At 40.3% G+C, this 20,976-nt stretch overlaps 1 protein-coding gene across 6 annotated transcripts in view; it reads right to left on the bottom strand.

The window, feature by feature from the left end:
* Nucleotides 1-2,138: 2,138 nt before the first annotated feature.
* The window catches only part of LOC146026166 (activating transcription factor 7-interacting protein 1-like), an 85,948-nt gene continuing 67,110 nt past the window's right edge, over nucleotides 2,139-20,976 (bottom strand). For all 6 annotated transcript variants that reach the window (XM_083156587.1, XM_083156586.1, XM_083156590.1 and 3 more), the window contains 9 exons: nucleotides 18,553-18,638; nucleotides 17,255-17,389; nucleotides 16,217-16,816; nucleotides 15,806-15,873; nucleotides 12,933-13,002; nucleotides 8,516-8,689; nucleotides 6,830-7,021; nucleotides 5,607-5,710; nucleotides 2,139-4,006 (listed from right to left, as the gene is read on the bottom strand). In XM_083156587.1, coding sequence (XP_083012713.1) covers nucleotides 3,590-4,006; nucleotides 5,607-5,710; nucleotides 6,830-7,021; nucleotides 8,516-8,689; nucleotides 12,933-13,002; nucleotides 15,806-15,873; nucleotides 16,217-16,816; nucleotides 17,255-17,389; nucleotides 18,553-18,638 — 1,846 coding nt within the window. In that variant the 3' untranslated portion in view covers nucleotides 2,139-3,589. The remainder of the gene's footprint in view (nucleotides 4,007-5,606; nucleotides 5,711-6,829; nucleotides 7,022-8,515; nucleotides 8,690-12,932; nucleotides 13,003-15,805; nucleotides 15,874-16,216; nucleotides 16,817-17,254; nucleotides 17,390-18,552; nucleotides 18,639-20,976) is intronic.

Raw genomic sequence — 20,976 nt, 5'->3', positions numbered from 1 at the left:
CGCAGGATTTTGTAATCACTTTCTGTATTTCTATATTGTTTTATAGTGATTGTAGCACTATTTTGTTTGACAATAACATGCAGTAGTGGGAGCGCTAGACTTTTTGCAGTACCATGAAACAAAGATAAATGCTGCCACCAGCTCCGGGGTGTAGAAGCAGCATCGCAGGCATCCTATGGATGCCCAGCACTGCATACTCCGTGAAAAGAACAGATATAAATCAAAGAAATAAAATAGGGCTGCCTGAAGCAGCCTGTTATAAAAGGTGCACTGGCTCCTGCCGCACCAAATGAAACACTGCCTATCTAGGGTGGAGGCAGGGCATAGGGGGAGAAGGAACCTGGGCTAACCAGAGGCTAAAGGTTTAATCAGTTTGGTGCCAGGACCAAACTCCAACCCTATACAAAGTCAGCCTGTATCTCCTATGGAGTGAAAAATAAAAAAGGTCCAACTACTGGCACTGTAATCACAATAAGCAGCAACAGACTGTAAATAGGTAACCAACCTATAGAAATGAAAATGTGACTGTTTTGCGTTTGTTTTTTATATTATGACCTGAATGCATCAACCCTATTGTCATGCATCATGGCTGCTAGAAGACAGAGCCATTGTAACGGTGTACAGATCGCAAGCTGTGCCAGATCACAGAAACACCCGAGTTTGTGAGAGGTAACATGGAAGTAAAGATTCTATACTGTCAATCACTTTGCACATATGGGGGGATTTAATCTTCTGGTACTGCAAAATAGCAGCATTTTCACAGAATAGATGGATCTCGCAATCCTTCTGTTTAATCTTACATTTTTTTCTGATTTTCAGAAACAACCCAAAATGTACCATTATTTCCGAAAATCTGAAATAATGGGAATCATTGAATACCCCTCTAAAGGCCCATACACACTGGGCGACTGAGCTTCAAGTCGCTCAAAACACCCAGTTTGAGTGACTTTCAGCTCAAAGCCGCCCAGTGTGTATGACCCAGCGATGAGCGGTGAGCGCTGCTGCGTGCTCCCGCATCATTGCCAGGAAAGCCGTTCATCTGCTGGTTATACCAGCAGATGAGTGGCTTTCAGGACGGCTTTGCATAGCGCTCCGCTATGCTACGCCGTTCCCCCCCCCCTCAGTCAGCGCCGGGCAGGGGGAAAGTCGCTCAGTGTGTATGCACCGAGCGGCTTTCCCCGCAGTGATTATTGGCATCATCGCTGTCCATACACGCTGGGCATAGTCGACCAGTGTGTATGGACCTTAAATCTTCCCCACAGCCACCTTCATGACACATGTGTGGCGCGACTTATACAGGCAGTGGCAAAAAACCCACAATTTCCACTGTGTACAAAACAGACATGGAGAACAACTCTGAATCAGTTCCAAAGACAAGTTGTGAAAACCTATAGAACACACTGCAGAAGCGTGGCATTTTTATTACCAGTTTCCCGTGTATGTTACAATGATATATCATGGTCTTGGGTGTTTTGTCCTATATAACATTGGAATGAAAACAAAAACTGGTAGTTTCTAGGCAACAAAGGAAATATATGGGCTCTAGCATCACACAGAGGTGTGATTAGACATTACAGGACTAAATCTTGCCTCATGGTTTTAAACAGAACTATAATGTGAATCACTAAAACAGTCTGCCACATAATCACCTTATTTTCTTGCATATCAAACATGTTTCACTAGTGATCGTCCGTTACCATGATCACTATAGGAATTCCCTAGTAAAACAGTGCATATGCCAGGAAATTTCTCGGGCTGAGCTGCGCTGCCTTTCCTGAGAAATTTCCGGATATGCCACTAATTAATAGGTGTGTGCCAGGGGTGAGCAGGCGGTAGGCCCCGCTCAGAAAAGTTTAGGGCTTCTCAGGAGTTAGGTGCCTGATCACCTACCTCCCCCCCCCCCCCGATCCTGCCACCTGGTCACTGGTGTGAATGGTGGGGCAGGGGAGGCGGAAGAGAAACCCCGGCGTTCCAGGGGTGGGGAGTCGGGACTGGCTGAGCGACGGAGTGGGGGCTGCCCCTAAGTGATTATGTACACAAATCTCAGATGGTGTAACTATTCTAACACTTGACACAAGATGAACGGTCTAGTTTTTCAGCAGCAATTATGTAATAAACAAAAATATCCAACAAAAATGCAAGTTTGTAAAAAATATTTATTTACAATGTAACAATATTTCTCTCAGTGTTACATCTCAATGCCCAGCGCTTACATGCTCAGAATTGAGGATCACTAAATTAGGAGGTGGAGTGTAAATTTAGAAATTATAGAATAAATTCCAGCTGCTAAAATCCTAAATGTCAAGTTTCTGGATAGTCGTAACCAAGCGCCATCCTAAATAACCGCCCATGTACTGCATTTGCAATAACAAATGTATTTGCTTAGAAAAATAATTAATAAAAATTATATCAGCACACATCCAAAATATACAATGGGGTTTGCATTACACAAAAACAGATATATAAATTGAGTTATTATACTAACAAAACTAGTCTTCCTATATTGAAAGTTTGTCGAAATGTATTTTGCAGCTGGGGAAAATCTATACTAATACAAAAATACACTGCCTCAAAAAGAAAAGAAAAAAAATTGTGAAGAAATATTGTACTAATGTCATCATGCATTTATATCCAAATATAATTTACATTTTATGGAGGCAGTAAAGTTTTAAAAACTGATAGATATACAATCAATGCAACTAAATAATTTATTTTTTTTTTAAAACAAATGTTCAAAGATCATAACAATGTAAACTGTAAGTAGAGGACTGCTGTGCTAGACAAAAGGCTGCACAGTTCCTGAACTAAAATTTTATTCAAGAGTGTAATTTGTAAAAAAAAAAAAAAAAAAAGTCAATAGTGTGATGGGGAAAGCAAAATAAACAAAGCAGCAGGAATAAAAACTTAAAAACACTGAAGTTTAAAATTTATCTTTGGCGCCTGGGTATGGGCAAATTTACTACATCAAAAAGGGGAAGAACCTACAGACCAAATATAGAAAATCATTCCTATTCATGTTAAGGCACAAAAAAAAAAAAAAAAAAAAAAAAGACTAGATAACTCACAGATAAGTATAAAAGATGATGGTAGGGAGCAGAATAAACCACAAGAAAACAGCTGGTTAATCATTACTAACCACCAAAAATAACTGATAGGTGTCAAAGTCTCCAGCCAGGGGGACAAAATACATGTTTTGTCTTCATGAATGAACAAACCATGAAACACTGAATACCTCTGTAATACTTGTCCTTTCTAAAATCTACAATAACCAAATATAAGTAGTTTCCGCTGTTTAAGATAATTTTACATAATATTTACATCACCTAAACAATTATCTGCATTTAAGGGAAACTTTCAAAAATTAGTGTAAAAGGGGAAAAACCGCTCAATTCACATTCTGCAGAAAATCAGTGATTTACAAAAAGAAAAAAAACTTCTGAGAAATGTTACCCATTTTGTGCCACCTGACAAGTGCTGTACATGGTCTCCATTAAGAAAACTCAGTAGCTCCTCTAAATTCGATTTCATGCATGAGGTCCTGGCTAGAGAACCACAACATAAAGTAGTATAAATACTCTTCTCAGATTTCCTAACTGCTCTGAGTAGAAATAACATCTGTTGATTGTGGATCACAGAAAGGTCCAAAGCGTCCATATATGTCTTTCGCTCGAACAGCAAAGTAGTATTTACTGCCCGAGACAAATTGTGTTAGAGTACATGCCATGGGAAGAGGTAGTGCTTTCACTTCCCCAATCTTTTTCCACTGTGAAGGAGATGTTGCAGTCGGATCTTCGTGATAAGCATACAGATGATAGCTGTCTACAACGGCACAGCTGCGATCTACTTCTAATACACTCCAAGAGAGAACAATTCCATTCTGGCTTTGCACTCTGGCCAGTTTCAGGTGAGGTTTCTGAGGAGCAGAAGTTGAAGCAGCTTCAGGTGGAAGGCGCTGAGGTTGAGGAGCCTCAGGAAGTGGTGCTGGATGGATTGGTCTTGCTGGTTCCTATGAGAGAAGAAGCATTATAAGAAATAGATTTTAATTCAATTTGTATTGTTGGTACTTGTGTAATAGCACGGCGCCAGTTACGTAGTTAGCGTAGCGGCCCTGTCAGAATCAGCGAAGTGATCGCGCGGCCAAAGTAGTTAGCATAGTCAGTCAGAAGTTTGTAGTAAGTGTAGTCAGCGTCCCCGTCAGAAGTACGTAGTGTTCCCGTGGCCAGCGTCCATGTGAGATATGAGTTCCTGAAATACCCCCACTCACCACGCCAGCCCGAAGCGTGGTGAGCGGATGCGTTACGCGTCCCCCGACCTGTTCATACCCCCACTATCCATGTCGGCGTGGAGTTGTTTTTAGAAAGTGTGTTGAGCGCAGCAGAATACATGTAAATGATCCGTGTGCGCTCGCCACACTTTCTAAAATCAACTCCACGCAGACATGGATAGTGGGGTTATGAACAGGTTGGGGGGACGCTTCAGGCTGGCGTGGATACCAAAGATTTAAACGGGAGGCTCTCCCTGAAGCGGACAGGGGCTGGGTTGCCATACCCTGCCTCCATAAATAACTAAGATGCAGGAGCGTCTGAGACACACCTGCGTCTCAGACAGCTGGAGGGCCTCTCCGCCAGCGCCCGCATGATCCCTTCTCTGCTGGCGTCCGCCAGCACTGGGGATCTGGTGGTTACCAGCGCTGTGTGAGGCGCTCACTAGGCTTGCCGTGGACACCAGGGACAGAGCCGGACTGCTGCGGAGTCACACCGCTAATTGCGCTAGGCAGCTGTTGTGCTGCCACGGAGTCACTTTTGGCCTAGGGGTGCAAAGAAAAAAAAAATTCTGATATTCTAAAGTACCATGATTCGAAAAAGTTTGGGAACCACTGGGCTAGTGTAAAATCCTCTCTTTGTGTTAGTGGTAATGGTTTTATAGGCTTGGGATGCTATTAATTGTTCCATAGAGCCTTGATCTGTATATCTTCTATTGCTAGTGTTGATGTCACAAACCGGTTTCCTTTGGGACACTGCAGATATTATATATGATAGCCTTGCAGAATTACACCATTGACCCATTTGTCTTGAATCAAACTTGCCCATGTTCCAGCAATAGTTTACCCCTACTATGGGGATAGTTCTGCAGTCATTGTTTTCTATTCTTTCTATATGAACGGCAAAAGAACGGTCGTAATATTCCAAAAGAACCTCTACTGTGTGCCAGGTCTGTAACACTTCACATCTCTGAACTACTGTCTGGAAGATGTACGTAAAGAAATCTTGGGAATCCTGAGTGTAACTTTACAGACTTCCGTCAGTCAATGAATTATTGCATCATAGAATTCTTGAGGTTATACAGACGGCCATGGATCTAGCTGAAAAATTAAACCATATCCATAACAGCTTCACATAAATTCTATGGCTTTCTGCCTAATCTCTAAATTACTTAATAAATGTTAGTAAAAATATTTTCCTGGTTCCTCTGCACAAGCCCCCCCCCCCAGGAGGTAGTGTCCCCAATATGACGGCATAAAAATAAAGTGGAAAACTGCACAGTTGCTTTTATATTAACTAACAGGTCTGCAAAAGAAAGGACTAAAGATTTATATGTGCACTTACTTGAGGTGGTCGGTGATGAACTGTGAGTTGAGGTCCCGTAGTACTTATAGGCATCCCATTATTTACAAGATAAGCTGTGGCTTGTGGCATTCTTACAGGTACTCCTAAACATTTCATAGACAGTAGAAAAATTAAAACATGTAATATAGTTACTGGAAGACACTTCCCACCAACCCCACCAAATTCAGCAGCTACACCTCATGCTTCAGTGCACTAAGACCAGTATCCAATTAGATGCAGTATTTACAGACTATAATGAACTCAGCCGGGGCTTTACAATGAGACCCAAAAAGATGCAGTTATTGGGGATTATGCATTGGGTGCTACAGTCACACCCATGTTAATGTTGTGCCTAATGGTAGCCTGCTCAGCAAGCAGGGAAGGGACCTAAAAACAAATAAGCAATATGTTGGCACAGCAAGTAGGGAAGGGGCCTAAAAAACACAATATGTTGGCTTAAATCAGTGGGTAGCAAATAGTGTTATGACACATTATCATAGTGCAGCCATGGGCTGATGTGTCACATTAACGTCAACATTATAAATGTGGAGCACATGCTGAGATATTGCTGTACCTTCTAAATGTACAAATCAACCATTTCGAAATGTTGGCTCCAATGGTTGGTACATCTATGTTGCCATCTAGTTTCACTTAACATTACGTCTGCTTTATTAGATTTTAGATCTGGCACAGCTGGATACAGTTACTACAATAGGTCTGAGCTGCAAACTATTTACACAAAAAAACTAAAATCAATCGGGTCAAGAATTTCTACCTGCTAATTTTCCGTTCTGTTCCTTTTCTTGTGGGACAGGGTCAACCCAGGTCATTATTGCTGGGTCTTCACAATTTTGACCCAGGTTGACCCTTTCAAACAGAAAAAATACCAGTGTACATCAGCAAATTACCATTTATAAATGATTGACCTATTATAAAATATTATATAATTGTCATTCAAATGATGGGTAAAAGTCAGGATTTAGGGATGTTTCTGTGTGAAAGTGGTTGAGGTTAAACTGTAATGAACGGATTAAAAGGGTGAAAAGTAAAGGGGAAAAAAAAAAATCAAACAAATAAATGTACTATAATGTAAACAAACAAAAACATGATTGCAGTGTGTACAATGTAGAACACTTTAAACCACACATTTTTGCACACATTATATTTTATTGGAAAGTACTTCGAATTCCCCACTGCATGTGAGGTTGTTTATACAGCCTTACCTCCAGTTTGTGGACTGATCTGCCGTAGGTTCTGACTTTGCATGACAGTGTTGCGTACAGGTGTCTGCACAGGTACAGTGGGGAGGGCTGTTGATGTGTAAACCATGTGCGGGTTGTTTGGGGCTCGAGGAGCTGAAGCCCTTGGTGTTACTTGAGTTCCTGGTCGCTGCGTTATATTAACAGTTGTTTGAGCTGGAATAATCAAGTGAAACATTAGACATTAATGGTTTTGCCTTTTTTTTTAAACTCATTGTATATAAAACAGATATAACTAAAAATGCATGGGTTCTCGAAGAACATAAGCTCACATGGCCATATACTGCAGTGACTATACTATATTATGCAATGAATAAAAAGCAAACCATTCTGTACACTTTAGTAATAATTAGATAGGATTACTCTCAAAGAATGGTTGCACCTAAACAAATATATGCCCTTGGAACCACAAAATCCCGTCAATATGGTAAACAAAAGCTGATGGATGTAGGCTTCTTAAGAATGTTGCAATTAATGCACTCATCCATCTGTCGTGAAGGATGTCTATTGGACATCATCACTTTCTATCACTTCTACTGAACACAGAAAGTCAATTACCAAAGTCAGTACGCAAACGCATTGTATTTGTTTAAAGATCTCTTAACATTGAAAAGACAAAGGGTGTGCCTCACAGCACATTAAGAGACAGATTTAAAAGCAGTGTATTTTAAAAACAGGTCATAACTTGCATAGCAATGGATGTGGTAAGACATAACATCAAACAGCATGAACAAGGAGGTCTCTGCATGTCAGACCACAAAATGTGCCAGGCCACTACCCTATGCCTTTCATCATTCAGACTTCATCAGATTGTTGGTCCAGCTTCACACAGAATTCCTTAAAATGCCAACACACGGTCCAATTTGGGCTCCCGCGCACATCACATGGCATAAAAAGTATGTGCTGCACAGACTTTTTTTGGACTAGATCGCATCAAGTTCATAACGCACACTGCTTTAGCACATTGCATGCGTTCTGAACTAGATGCGATCTAGTCCAAAAAGCACTGTGCGCATTGCACCATGTGGCCATCCTACAGCATCCAATCAGTGTTGGTGTAAATCACAGTTTTTTTTTGCATTAATATCTTTTAAATGAAAACATCCTGCTTATTATATTAATATAAAACATTGCTATGCATTAGAAAGCATTAAATGTGGTTGTTCAAGGTTTCGAACATTAACAATTCAAATTTATTAGGCCTTGACGGGATTTTACATCTAGCAATAAACCAAATTTTACGGCTTATTAGGGTATAGGTCATAGGGCCGACCGTCATTAGGTCAACCGCTATACGTCAACAGCCACTAGGTCTACATATGGAATGTCCACACAAGCAGAAGGCCAACATGAGTTGGAAACAGTATAAGTGTACCGCAACCGCGTAGCAGTCAGGAACACACTATACACATTTGACATCTTGATACTAAATGCAATCAAGTATCAATCTATAATGCTGCTAGCCTACCTAAAATAAGCTTCAGGTTGTCAATGCACAGGATCTAAATGCCCATCTACAACAGTGTCAACTTACTGAAATAGGTACGTATACAAATTACATTTCAAAACAAATTTTAAATTTAAACTTAATTTTTTTTTCATTGAAGAGTAGAATATTGCCTGGATGTCGCCAATATTGTGTTACTGTACCTGTGGGCAAGACATGTATTGTGGCCTGAGAGGTAAGTCCTGCAGGTGCAGAAGATGTCTGCAGAGTAGTTGCCTGTGAAGACTGTGCAGGCTGAGAAGACTGTGCTGGACGAGCTACTAGTTGTGATGACTGAACCATTCCTGATACAGCGGCAGGGTTAGTCCTTCTGGCGTCTGTCATGAAAACATAGTAATAAAAAAATATAAAAATTTTAACTTGCAAGGCAGAAATTGCATTTGTATATAAATAACTTCACATAAAAAAAACAACAACAACAAAAAAAAAAAAGACCCTTTTGTGCCAACAAATGGAAATCATCCAGTATTGGACTAGTTCAGTGGTTCTCAAACTGTGGGTCCTGACCCCAAAATGGGTTGCTATCATCTCTGCATGGGGTTGTGACTCCATGTTGGTTATCATCCGGCTGATGACTAATCACTCAGCCAGTGATCCAAGGAGTTTAAAAAAAATCAATTGAATTGTCTGTTACTTTGGACTCCTTGGGCAGTATTCAATGTGATTAATGGCGATGTGCAGCGAATCCTGTTTAGGATTCGCTGCACAGTCGCTGTGTTCTGGAGGGCTGGAGCATTCGCTGCCAGCCCTCTCTTTCGCTGTATTCAATGCCGTGGGGGCTCGCTGCACCTGACGGCGAATTTTAACCCCTGCAATGAACACCGTAGGGAGCCGGGTGATGGCGACAGGCAGGGAGATGGAAGCCTCCCTGCCTGCCCCGGACACTGTTGGGCAGAAGCAGGGCTCCCGGGGACACAGGCAAAAAAAATAATAATAAAGTAAATAAATATATATTCATGTGCAGTAAGTACATGAAAAAAATAGCATGCCCCTTCACAGAAAAAAAATATACTGATTTTTTTTACACCAAATAATAAAATAAAAACCTTTATTTTAAAAGATCACAGTTCAGTTCACCATAAAAAGATGGCGATTGCTACATGGTGACACATGGCGAAAATCGCATAGAAAGCAATTAGCCATCATTGAATACAGTCATGGCAAATCACATTGAAAAACCAAAGCGAATTACAGCGACTATCAGACGGCGAATTGTCCATCAGTCACTGTTCGCCATCGGCGAATAGTGCATGTTGAATAGGACAAATCAGTTTTTCAGTAAAAAGATTCACTTTAGTGCACGAAAATAGCACACATTCGCCGTAGAACATGGTGAATCAGCCTCATTGAATACTGCCCCTTGCATCATTTTGTGCCTCCACAATATTGCCATGTATGTGGCCTGCTGACCATACATGTGTGCGATCATTCCGTGGTAACTTGCTGGTTAATTTTTATTGCCTGACGGGGTCCCAGAGTAAAATAGATTGAGAACCGCTGGACTAGTTATATAATGTTTTATTGGATATAGATATATGTAAAAAAAAAAATTAAAGGCGCTCCTCAAAAACAAAGGAGACAAGTGTTGACACAACAGACTAATTTACTATGGACGTGTGTATACTCTCACACCGGTCGGCCATGCAAGCACCTTCAATCATTCCCACACTGAACCATTTTTTCTTTTCTTTCTTTACTAAAATAGTAAGGGCTCCGCTCTATTTCATCATAGATATCCATGCCTCTGATCAGGAGCCATTTGGTTTGGGGATAGGGCAAAGGCACAGTAGGGATAGTCACTGAAGCAGAGTTACAGAAAGGCAACTAGGTATGTGTAATGTGCTTTGTATGCCCCTGCAATGTGTAGGTGGTGTGCAATGTGTATGGTGTACTATGTATGTCCCTGCAATGTGTGTGTGTGGTGTGCTGTGTGTAAAATATATAGGTGTTTGTGTGTGCATATGTAAGTTCATTCTAGCACCCTGCAGCTTTCTACTGAAGTGCTTCCAGCAGTTTAGTCTCTGTAATACAGATCAGAATGTGCTGGAAGAACCACAGCAGAGAGACACCCCAGACATGAAAGAGGAACTGCACAGATTTTGAAAGGTGCAGGGTGCTAGAATGAACACTACAGTGTATTACAGTATGTGCAATGTATATGTGCTATGTACAAATGTGTGCGGTGTGTAATGTATAGGTTTTTGCACAATGTGTATGTATGTACAGGTGTAGCCATGCTAAGTGTGCAGCAACGCTTGCAGGGCAGGGTGCAGAAGCACCTGAGGGAAGGGAAGATGATAGGTGCACAATGGAAGGTAGTATACACAGACACTCATGATGATGCAGGGGGCAGAGGCACGCTTGGCCAGGCAGGGTGCAGAGGCACATATGGGTAGAGGAGCAGATAGGTGCACATGCACTCATGGAGAGGGGGGTTTGTGGCACATATGGGGAAGAAGGTCATAGGTGCATAGCTTAAGGGAGGAGCAGAGGCACTCATGGTGCAGTGGTTCTGAGGAACTCATGGAAACAGGTGAAGGAGGAGCATTAAGGTGAGATATGGACTGGGACATACAGGATGTGAAGAATAAGAGGTGATGTTTCCTGACGTCTGGAACCTATAAGAGCACAGAGGTACTTGTGAGTTATCTGGACGCACGATTTTTTGATTGTATGCCTTAAGTTAAGGCATACAATCAGATACGATGCGATGCGATATCGCATCGCATCGCATCGCATGCGACCATCGGATGCGATGACCCGATTTTTCCATAGGAATCAATGTTAAAATGATTCCTATGGAAAAAGGGGTCCTTTTCATACCCCTACTATCCAAGTGGGCATGGAGTTGGATATAAACCTGTGGCGAGCGTAGCGAGCCACCGAGCCCGAAGCGTGGCGAGCGAAGCGAGCCCAGCGAGGGGACGGTATTCCGTGTCCCCTCGCGGGGCTCGCTACGCTCGCCACGCTTCGGGCTCGGTGGCTCGCTACGCTCGCCACAGGTTTATATCCAACTCCATGCCCACTTGGATAGTAGGGGTATGAAAAGGACCCCTTTTTCCCATTGAATTCCATGTTAAAATGGACTCAGTCCATTTTAACATTGATTCCTATGGAAAAATCGGGTCATCGCATCGCATCGCATCGCATCCGATGGTCGCATGCGATGCGATGCGATGTGCCCGATCCGACCCGATTTTGAAATCGGGCGTCCGGATAACTCACAAGTACCAGCACAGATACTGCAGTACCACTAGCATTATTTGATTAATAAAATGGTCACTGCTCCCTTTGCTCATCAATGAAGGCATGGTCTGAAAACATGTGGATCGGCAGATCACGCAATAATCCACTTGTTGTTCAAAACCGTAGTTTTCAACTATGTTTTAGTCATGTTATTAAGAATAAAAAGAATAACTAATGAATAGTCAAAACAGGACTAAAAACCGTCCAAAATTGGTTGAAATTGAATAGAAAAGTCTGAATTGAATTACCCCCTTAGAAGGCTTACAGTCCAACACCTACAGTAGGCTGGAATTTGCAGAATTTTTGGAAAACATCTGGAAGCAATTGAATATATTGGGTTTGAAATTCCTGTACTGGAAAAAATGTAAGCAACTATATGAGCTCCAATTGCCTCCACTTGCCGAGCCCTCATTCCTCAAGACTTATTTTTAAACTTTTGATTCCCATCAGCCCGCCACCCAAAGCCCAGGGGCGGCTGGGACATCCTTTCACTGGAGGGGGGGCCCCCACTCCTCCAGGGACATGCCGAGCTTCCCCTGGAGGGGGGGGACCCCACTCCTCCAGGGACCCTGTCTGGGCTGGCCAGCCAGGGTTATCATGTTTTGGCAGGGGGCGGTTTTGTAAAAAAAGTGTACCCTGGCTGTGGCATGACACCGCTGGCTGTTTGAGCCCGATGCTGGTTGCCGAAATATGGGGACCCCTAACTCCTTTTGTATTTTGTGATCCAGGACTGGGCCAATTTACCTGTCACAATTTGGGGCAGACGTACGAAGCTTGAAAAGTGATAGAATGGAGAGCGAGGAACCACCAGCCAATCAGTTCCTGTCATTTTTCAAACACCGCCTATAACTTGTCTGGTAGTTTCTCGCTCTCCATTCTATCACTTTTTCAGCTTAGTACATCTGTCTCAGTGAAAGCTCGATGTACACAGGGAGGAGAAGCAAACTAAAAATGTGTGCCATTTTGCACAGACTTGAGACTAAAATAATCATTCCATGTTAGATTTATTTGTCCTTTTAATATATATAGATTAGGGTGATTTCAAAATAGAATGATATGTTTTTTAAACTGTAATATAACATATAGCTCCAAGACAGTACAGTCTAAAGCATTGGTCTTCAACCTGTGGCCCTCCAGATGTTGTGAAACTACATGTTCCAACATGCATTGCCACATTTTTTTCCTTTAAGAGCATGCCAAAAAACATCAGGGCATGCTGGGACATGTAGTTCCACAACATCTGGTGGGCCACAGGTTGAAGACCTGTGGTCTAAAGTTTAATCCATAAAACAAGTCCAGAAAATGATTGCTCACCTTGTGAAGACAGAACCACAACTTCATCATCCATTGTAAGATCAATAACTCCAGCTGAAGCTTTTCCACCCTGAATAAAACAGGTAAAGGAAACCGGTAAATAAGGGGTGTAGGTGTAACGCAATAGGTCAAAAATATCAATTGAAATATTTCTGAAAAAACTGGTATTCAAAGAGGATCACATGTATCCTTAGATGCCTCTCTACAAACACAATCTGCCTAATAAACCGAGAAATGTGGATGCCTTATTGGCTTTAATTTTCATCAAAATGTGAACTGTAACAATGTGCAATCTCAATCTTTATGCCAATGCTACAGTATATATTCCCTGCCCTGTAGAACAATACTATCTTGGTCTTCCTGAAGGACAAAATAACAAAGCCTGGGACCCTTCAATTTATTAGCATTAACAGTAATTAAATAATATTCAATAAGGCCACAAAATGAAGTTATCTGGATACCGACCATAGAGGCTGCATCACCTATTTGACCATAAATTGTTGTTAATTGTAAATTGTTGTTAATTGTGACCCATGTCTGCCAGAGTTCAGGCATTCAGAAAGCTTTGTTCTGACCAAGTTACATCAGCCTTATTAGCCCAGACGGAAGTTTTTTTTTGGGAAAAATATTAGTTTTTTTCACGAAGATTAGAAATTAGGAAAGAGTACATTCAGTTGACATTGAAAATACAAATATATTTAAAGTTTCATTTCAGATACAGAGAGATATATTAAGTATCATTTCTAGACTACATCAAACACAAAGGGAAAAAAGGGGGAAGGAAATATGAGGTTGGGGGAATGACAAGCCAACATTTTGAAAGATTTTAGGTGTTTAGGGTCTGTACTTATTATACTTATTTTTATATAAGCCAATATACATTTTAAGAAAATAAAGGAAAGAGGAGTCTAGTCTCCTTAAGGGGCACTTGATAATTGTCTAAAGGAAAACCATGAAGTCTATTCAAAAAGTTTATAGATATATATATTTATTTATAGATAATAATAATAATAATAATAATAATAATAATGATATTTATATAGCGCTTTTCTCCCAATAGGACTCAAAGTGCTTAACCATTGTCTTTACAGCTTGAAATACAAAACAAGCTTAACAGTGGATGTCAGTGAAATGCTTGAGTAAATAAGTACGTCTTTAGTCTATTTTTAAAGGATTCTACAGTGGGGGCTTCTCGCACTGTGCAAGGAAGAGAGTTCCACAGAGTTGGAGCAGCAAAGTTGAAAGCTTGACCCCCAGATGAATTCTGGGAGATTATGGGTACTGTTAGTAGTCCTTCAGTGGATCGTAGTAATCGAGTAGGATAGTAAGGGATCAGCAGCTGCAGGTACCTTGGACCCTGTTCATGTAGGGCCTTCAAAGTGAGTAAGCCAATCTTGATAACGATTCACCATTTTACAGGTAGCCAGTGAAGGGCGTAGAGAATAGGAGTTATGTGGCTGGAGCGGGGCTGGTTAGTTAATAGTCTGGCGGCTGATGAATGTCTGTGTATCTCTATCCAAACTGTCAATGAATCTCTCCCATTTCTTAGCAAATTTTTGCACCCCCTGCTCCACATCTGGCAAGGTTGCTCTTCGTTCAAAATACAAGATTAGCATCTTTTTTTTTTATCCAGTGTATGAGGATTTGCTTTTTGGCTATTACTAAAATGATGGAAATCACCGAAGTGATTCTTTTTTTTTTCCAGGCCAAGGAGCCAATCCTCAAAGTCAAGAAATAAACATGCGTTAGGTTATTTTCTGACTTTAATCCCAAATGTTTGATTTATATATTTTTACCACTTTATGCCAAAATCTTGAGACCTTGTTGCATGTCCAGAAATTATGAAACAAATCTGCCTTACTTATATTACATTTAAGACAACAGCCAGAATCTTCTGGAACCATATGTGCTCTCTGATTAGGCGCAATGTATGCCCTATGAAGAAATTTAAAATGTGTTTCTTGTAGGGAGGCAGAATGAAGATACTTATGTTATTTATGTTCGAAATATTACTAAGAAAATTATCACTTGAATCTAAAGAGGGTATGTTCCTTTTCCACAGAAGTCATCCTTTCCCATTGTTTGTCTATTTCAGAAACTCTAAATGTAGTATGATAATATTTGAGATGGAATGGGCAATTTTTAGTGAGTGCCATTAGAATCTGAAGAGGATCTGTAACAGACACATCCAACATTGGCGAGGTCTGGGATTGTATGAAGTGTCTGACTTGTAAATACATAAAATATTCTCTATTAGGGATGACATTTTTCAACTGTAGTTCTGAAAATGACAATATATTTTTTTCCACCAGGATCAAAGACATCACTAATGGCTGCAATAACCTGGTCTCTCCATTCAAGAAAATGTGTGTTTTCAAGGCCTGGGGGAAAGCACGGGTTGCCCAATAATGTATTGTGCATAGACTACTCAGGTCTTCTCTTTATTTTTCCATGTGAATAACACCAGGTTAAATATGTATGTTTTGTAACCTCTAAGGGAAGCCTATGTTGGGGTGTATGCAAGAGCACAGCAGACGAATAGGGATGTAATGTGGTGAGCTCCAGATTGAAGTTAGTAAATACGGATCTGCCCCATAGCCAGTCTAATATATCTGAACATTGCTGCTCTACTAAATTGAATAGGATCAGGAACACCCAAACCCCCCAGACTGAAGTTATAGTGAATCTAAATGCAGCCCCAGCCAAAGAGAAAACAATATTTCAAGATAGCTTTGCAATTTCTATCTAATCAATCTTTTGACCAGACAGCAATGGCTTTGGTTTATGACAACCAGACAATAAGGTCAAACACTTCTTTACTTTACAGGCAGTGTCCTCCAATTCTGAAGACAAAATAGATTTAAAAATCATACCGATGTACTGCTCTCATTGCGCTTGCTTGCAGTAATATCTGCTGTCTGTGTCCGGTTGATTTGTAGTTCTGCAAATTAAGAACAATATGCTACATTGAAATACAGAAGAAATAATCCAGGTAAGAGAAATGCATGTGTAGTTCAATTAATAAGAACAGACTGTGGTGGGATTAACAGACACACATTGGTCTCTATTGTGAGCACCATTACTAATCTTTTATACAATGACTGGTTTTATATTTTAATTTAAAACTAGTTCATATCTTAATTAGCACATTCAGTGGGTAAAAAATTGATTTAGGAGACTGCTATAGATATAAAATAATTAGAATACATAATTCCCACCATACAATGAATATTCAAAACTAATTTTTTTTAAGACCATCAATATTGAGAAATAAAACTACCTACCTGATCTACCTCCAGAAGGAGATTCAGACGAGGATGAATTGTTAAATACAGATACTGGTGATTTTAACTGAGCTGTGTTCCGATTACTTGCTTGACTGTATGTACCAGATGTTCCAACAGTGGGCAGTGAGGTTCTGGATGATAAAGTAACTGAATGAGGTGTAGGAATAGCCTGGACAGTCAGTGTGGAAGCAATGGAACTGGCAGGGGAATTCCGCTGGATGCCTGGGCTGGTCATTAAAGGGCTATTGATTGCTTTGGTTACAGGTATTGACACTGGAGTCTTTGAGAGACTGCCAACCATGGACTGATTTTGCATTGGAATGAACTCAACATTGCCAGATTGCTTATTCGTCACCAGTGTCCCGGTTGGGCCTTGTAGGAGTTGTGACTGGGAGGGCATTGCAACTTGTAGAATAAAAGGCATGGATGACAGAGTTGGCTGGCCGCTGCTTGTAGGCACCTGGTTGTTTCCAACAACTGTTGCAGTACTAGGTGTAGATAGAACTGGAGTCATAATTGAAGCAGAAGTAACCGGTGCAATAGGTTTGGATTGACTGGTTAAAGTATTTTGAGATGTCCCAATACTTGAAGCATTAACTGTATAAACAAAATAAAAAGAAAACCGGTTTATAAAATAAAGAATATAGTAAATAAAGTATTTTAAGTTGTTTTAATACTTGAAATATTAAGGGGGATATTCCATTAGTGGCAGAGATTCACCACAACTAATAGGTTTGGCTGGGACAAGCCAAGCAAAATCCCTGATAAGCACCTGCTGGGACTTGCAATAACACATGGTATCGGGGACATTTTCAGACGATAAAAAATGGACAAATTGGATACCACGATGATGACCAGTGGCATCGGAGAATATAGGATTTACCCCTAATGGTGTAAAATACAGATCAAAGTAAAAGCAAGAAGTACAGTATGGTCTAGCTTGTAAACTATTACAATGTCAATTATCTTTGAATGTTGTAGCTGTTAAAAAAACAAAAACAAAAAAAACATTACTTATCCATAAGCCCAACTTACTTTTCTGCTGAATTAGTTTCCAGTCAGGCAAGGCCCTGGTTTGAAGAGTATTAACAGGTGATTGGTTAACAGGCACCTGTGTGGTGTTTGATGTGCGGATTGTTATATTAGAAGAGCTTGGGATAGAAGGTGGAGCTAAAATATTAAAATACGAAGAGCAGATGTTAATGAAATTCGCATAATGGTCATGAAACAGCAAAAGCGAATACAAAAATGAAGCAGCTTTTTAATTCGCAAATAGATTTCTAAATAAAAAAAAAACAATGTCTTACCAGCAGATTAATACAAATTATGAAAGAGATAATAAGAGAGCGCACTAGTGATACTATAATGACTAATAATCAATGTATTCATAAGATACACAATTAGTGGTCACAGTATTAGACAATTAGTCATATAAAAGGTTACATAAAACCAATAGACAGGTCAATAATATCCTTTCTGGGACAATGGTAATTTAGAGATTATTTATATTTGATGTTTCTACCTCAGGTTGTCTCCTCAAAAAATTGTAATCCAAAAATGATAATCTCTAATGTAAGGAAAATAGACATCTCAAGGATCAATAAGGAGCATTAAGTGCAATCTCCGGGCAAATTGAGCCGGTAACTATTACAAACGTACACTTGAATAGCTGGCTTCATCTTTATGTGGAGTGTCACTTGCTGACTGTATTGATAAACTGTTTGTGGACATATTGAGGCAGCTAATTAATACAATCAGTTACGTGAATGGCAGCCTCCATACATTGCCGCTCCTTATTGATCCTTGAGAGGTCTATTTTCCTTACATTAGAGATTATCATATTTGGATTACATTTTTTTGAGGAGACAACCTGAGGTAGAAACATCAAATATAAATAATCTCTAAATTACCATTGTCCCAGAAAGGATATTATTGACCTGTCTATTGGTTTTATGTAACCTTTTATATTACTAATTGTCTAATACTGTGACCACTAATTGTGTATCATGAATAAATTGATTATTAGTCATAGTATCACTAGTACGCTCTCCTATCTCTTTCTATAATTTGTATTAATCTGGTTGTTCTTTTGGGGTTCACAGAAGTCCCCAATTGAGAGCAGCAAGTGATAATTGGAGGAACATTTATTAATGTGTGTATTTTAAACTCTTAATTTTGTAGCAGATAGATTTAAAGTGCGCCCGATTTTTTGGTTACATTTTTGCATACCCCTGTGTGTCTGGGAACAGTGTGTCTAAACCTATAACACGGAGACCCGAGACGCACTTGTAGTTGTGCCATTGATGAACCAAATCTTATCTGAAGTGTCTTACCAGCAGGTGAGGGCTGCACGTTTGGGGTAGTAGTTTCTCCTACATTTCTTTTTGATTCTAACATCTGTCTCACGGTACCAACAGCCCTGTGGAAGAGTGTATGGATATTACGTTAGCAAGTATTAGTATATCAAACATTAACAACAGTTTCAATAGCGTTAGCAAGGGGGACAAAGTGATTTTTAGAGTTCAGATAAAACATGTTGAGTCCAAATGGATTGGGCTGTAGAGGTTCAGACATTATTGCAGGCAATTTAACTTTGTATTGAAATTGCCACCTCTACACCCCCCGGAGGAGTAATATTAAAACAGGCTAACTAAAAAGAACAGGTTGGAAATATTTTCTTCTCACATCAGGAGATAGGGCTCTTAAATACTTATAATTTTTGTCCAAAACCTGCAATCCATGAGTATGGAGCTAACTACACAGTCAGAGAAGCCCTTTGCCATTTAAGTCAACTGCAAAAAACCTTTATGCAGTCCTTAAATTTAGAGGTTACAAATAATTATTTTGTCATTTAAAAATGGTTTGTGTGCCCCAACTCTATTGGGCAGTTTTGAGCCACCAAATATTGCCCAATTTCTTTCTCTTCTCTACATCTGCAGAATATGCTGGAGTATAGTTATTGCAAACAAGAAAAAAGAGTTGTTTTGAGGTGTGCACAAGAATACATGTACAATATAACCTGAAGCAGCCACCGGAATATGGCCATTTTAATAATGATAGGGTATATTTATGTTCTTGATTTAAGGAGAAGAAGAAAGACTGTTATGTGCGTGGTGCACCAATAGAACAAGAATAATTCATAAAATGTAACCTTTATTTGTGTTGTTTAAGACTGCGACATATAAAAACAATTACCATAGAGGTAAAGAAAAACAGAATAATTTAAAAAAACGAGGGGATATGTATCCTCTCACAATGAACCCCAATGTCCAGTTCCCTATAATTGTGTTTGATTAGGTGCGTGTTACTGTGTATCTTTATAGTGTGTATCCACTCAATATGAACAGATCTGTTACAATTTTTACTTTGTCAATTTTGTAACTTTTATTCAGTCAGTATTCGTTTGCATCACAGATCGTTCAAACAGATGGGCAGATATCATTTGAGGCAGTAGGGTTCATATATCAGATGGGTCCATTCACATAAAGAAAATGCTGTCTGATATCCCCACCAATATTGCGTAGTGTGTAGCACAGTTTTTACATCTGACAAATGACAGGTTTAGTGAGTTGCGCTTGAATCATGCGCTATGTCCCACATCAGAGTGTGCCTGTCATAACTGTTTGTCGGAACAAATCGGCTATTGATAATATCGCCGTTTGAGAGTTCCTTTATTCCAGGGATTGTGGCTAGTGTGTGTGCCGCCGTTCCCAGCTGTGCTGACAGCGCGACGGTGCCTGCGGGGAGATCACAGTCAGTAGCAAGGCTGTGACTCACTCTCGCAGACCCGTGTCACGCTCCGTTACACACACTGTGCTTGCAGAGAGGGACGCACCGGCCGGGTGCTTATATGTGCACTGGCGTAATGTGATCACAACGGAGTCTTGGGAGAGCGTGGTCAGGGTCTGACTCCACAACTCCTATCAGATGCGCTCTCTGCGAGTGGATACCATAACGCCCTATACATCAATCAAAATACATTTCAGGGGGGAAGGGGACATGGGGATATTTCACACACTAAGTGTGTCTGGTTAACGTGCATTTCGCCACGCTTCAATCGTGGTGGCTCGCTGCACTCGCCACACTATATAAAATCAACTCCATGCCGACATGGATAGTGGGGGTATGAGCGTACTAACTATAGTGGGCACCCAACATACAAGTACCGGCAATTGTTATAGTAGTACTCCAACATTCTTGTGATTCGGCATAGATGCTCCATCATCGGTAGCAAATGGAGAACAACATACTTGTGTAGTTGTATAGAGATTGCTAAACACTTTGGATTAGTACTTTTAATGAAATGGAGGTGGGTATACATTCACAGATTAAGCTCAATACTGTATGGAGCAAATTAGCATCACAGTTGCACATAGTTACTGTATAAAATGCCAGTGACTGGTGTACCTATAAATTGGATTAGTGAAGTGAATACAATGAAAATTATGAACAAAATGGTGTGTCTGTGGCATGTCTAACAGGGCTATTTGGCCCGATTTGTGGATGGACGTACGTAGGACACATCTATATGCAGACGATTTTCATTCAACTGCACTTGTTGATTTCTGCTCACGCTCCTGGGATGTGGACAGAAATCCAATTTACATAGGGTTTTGCGACTGGGTGCAAGTGCCAGGCATACTGTAACTTCAATATACCTGGCATTTTGCACATAAGAAAAGGCTTTTACATGCAAAACCCTGTGTATTTTTGAACTGCCAAAAATAATTGTTTCCTGGCCACTTTAGAAGTGAGCA

This window comes from Crinia signifera, chromosome 8 (genome assembly GCF_055691185.1).
Source record: "Crinia signifera chromosome 8, ASM5569118v1, whole genome shotgun sequence".
NCBI lineage: Eukaryota > Metazoa > Chordata > Amphibia > Anura > Myobatrachidae > Crinia > Crinia signifera.
Note: the sequence above shows the minus strand (reverse complement) of the source record. Positions and strands in the feature narration are given on the sequence as shown.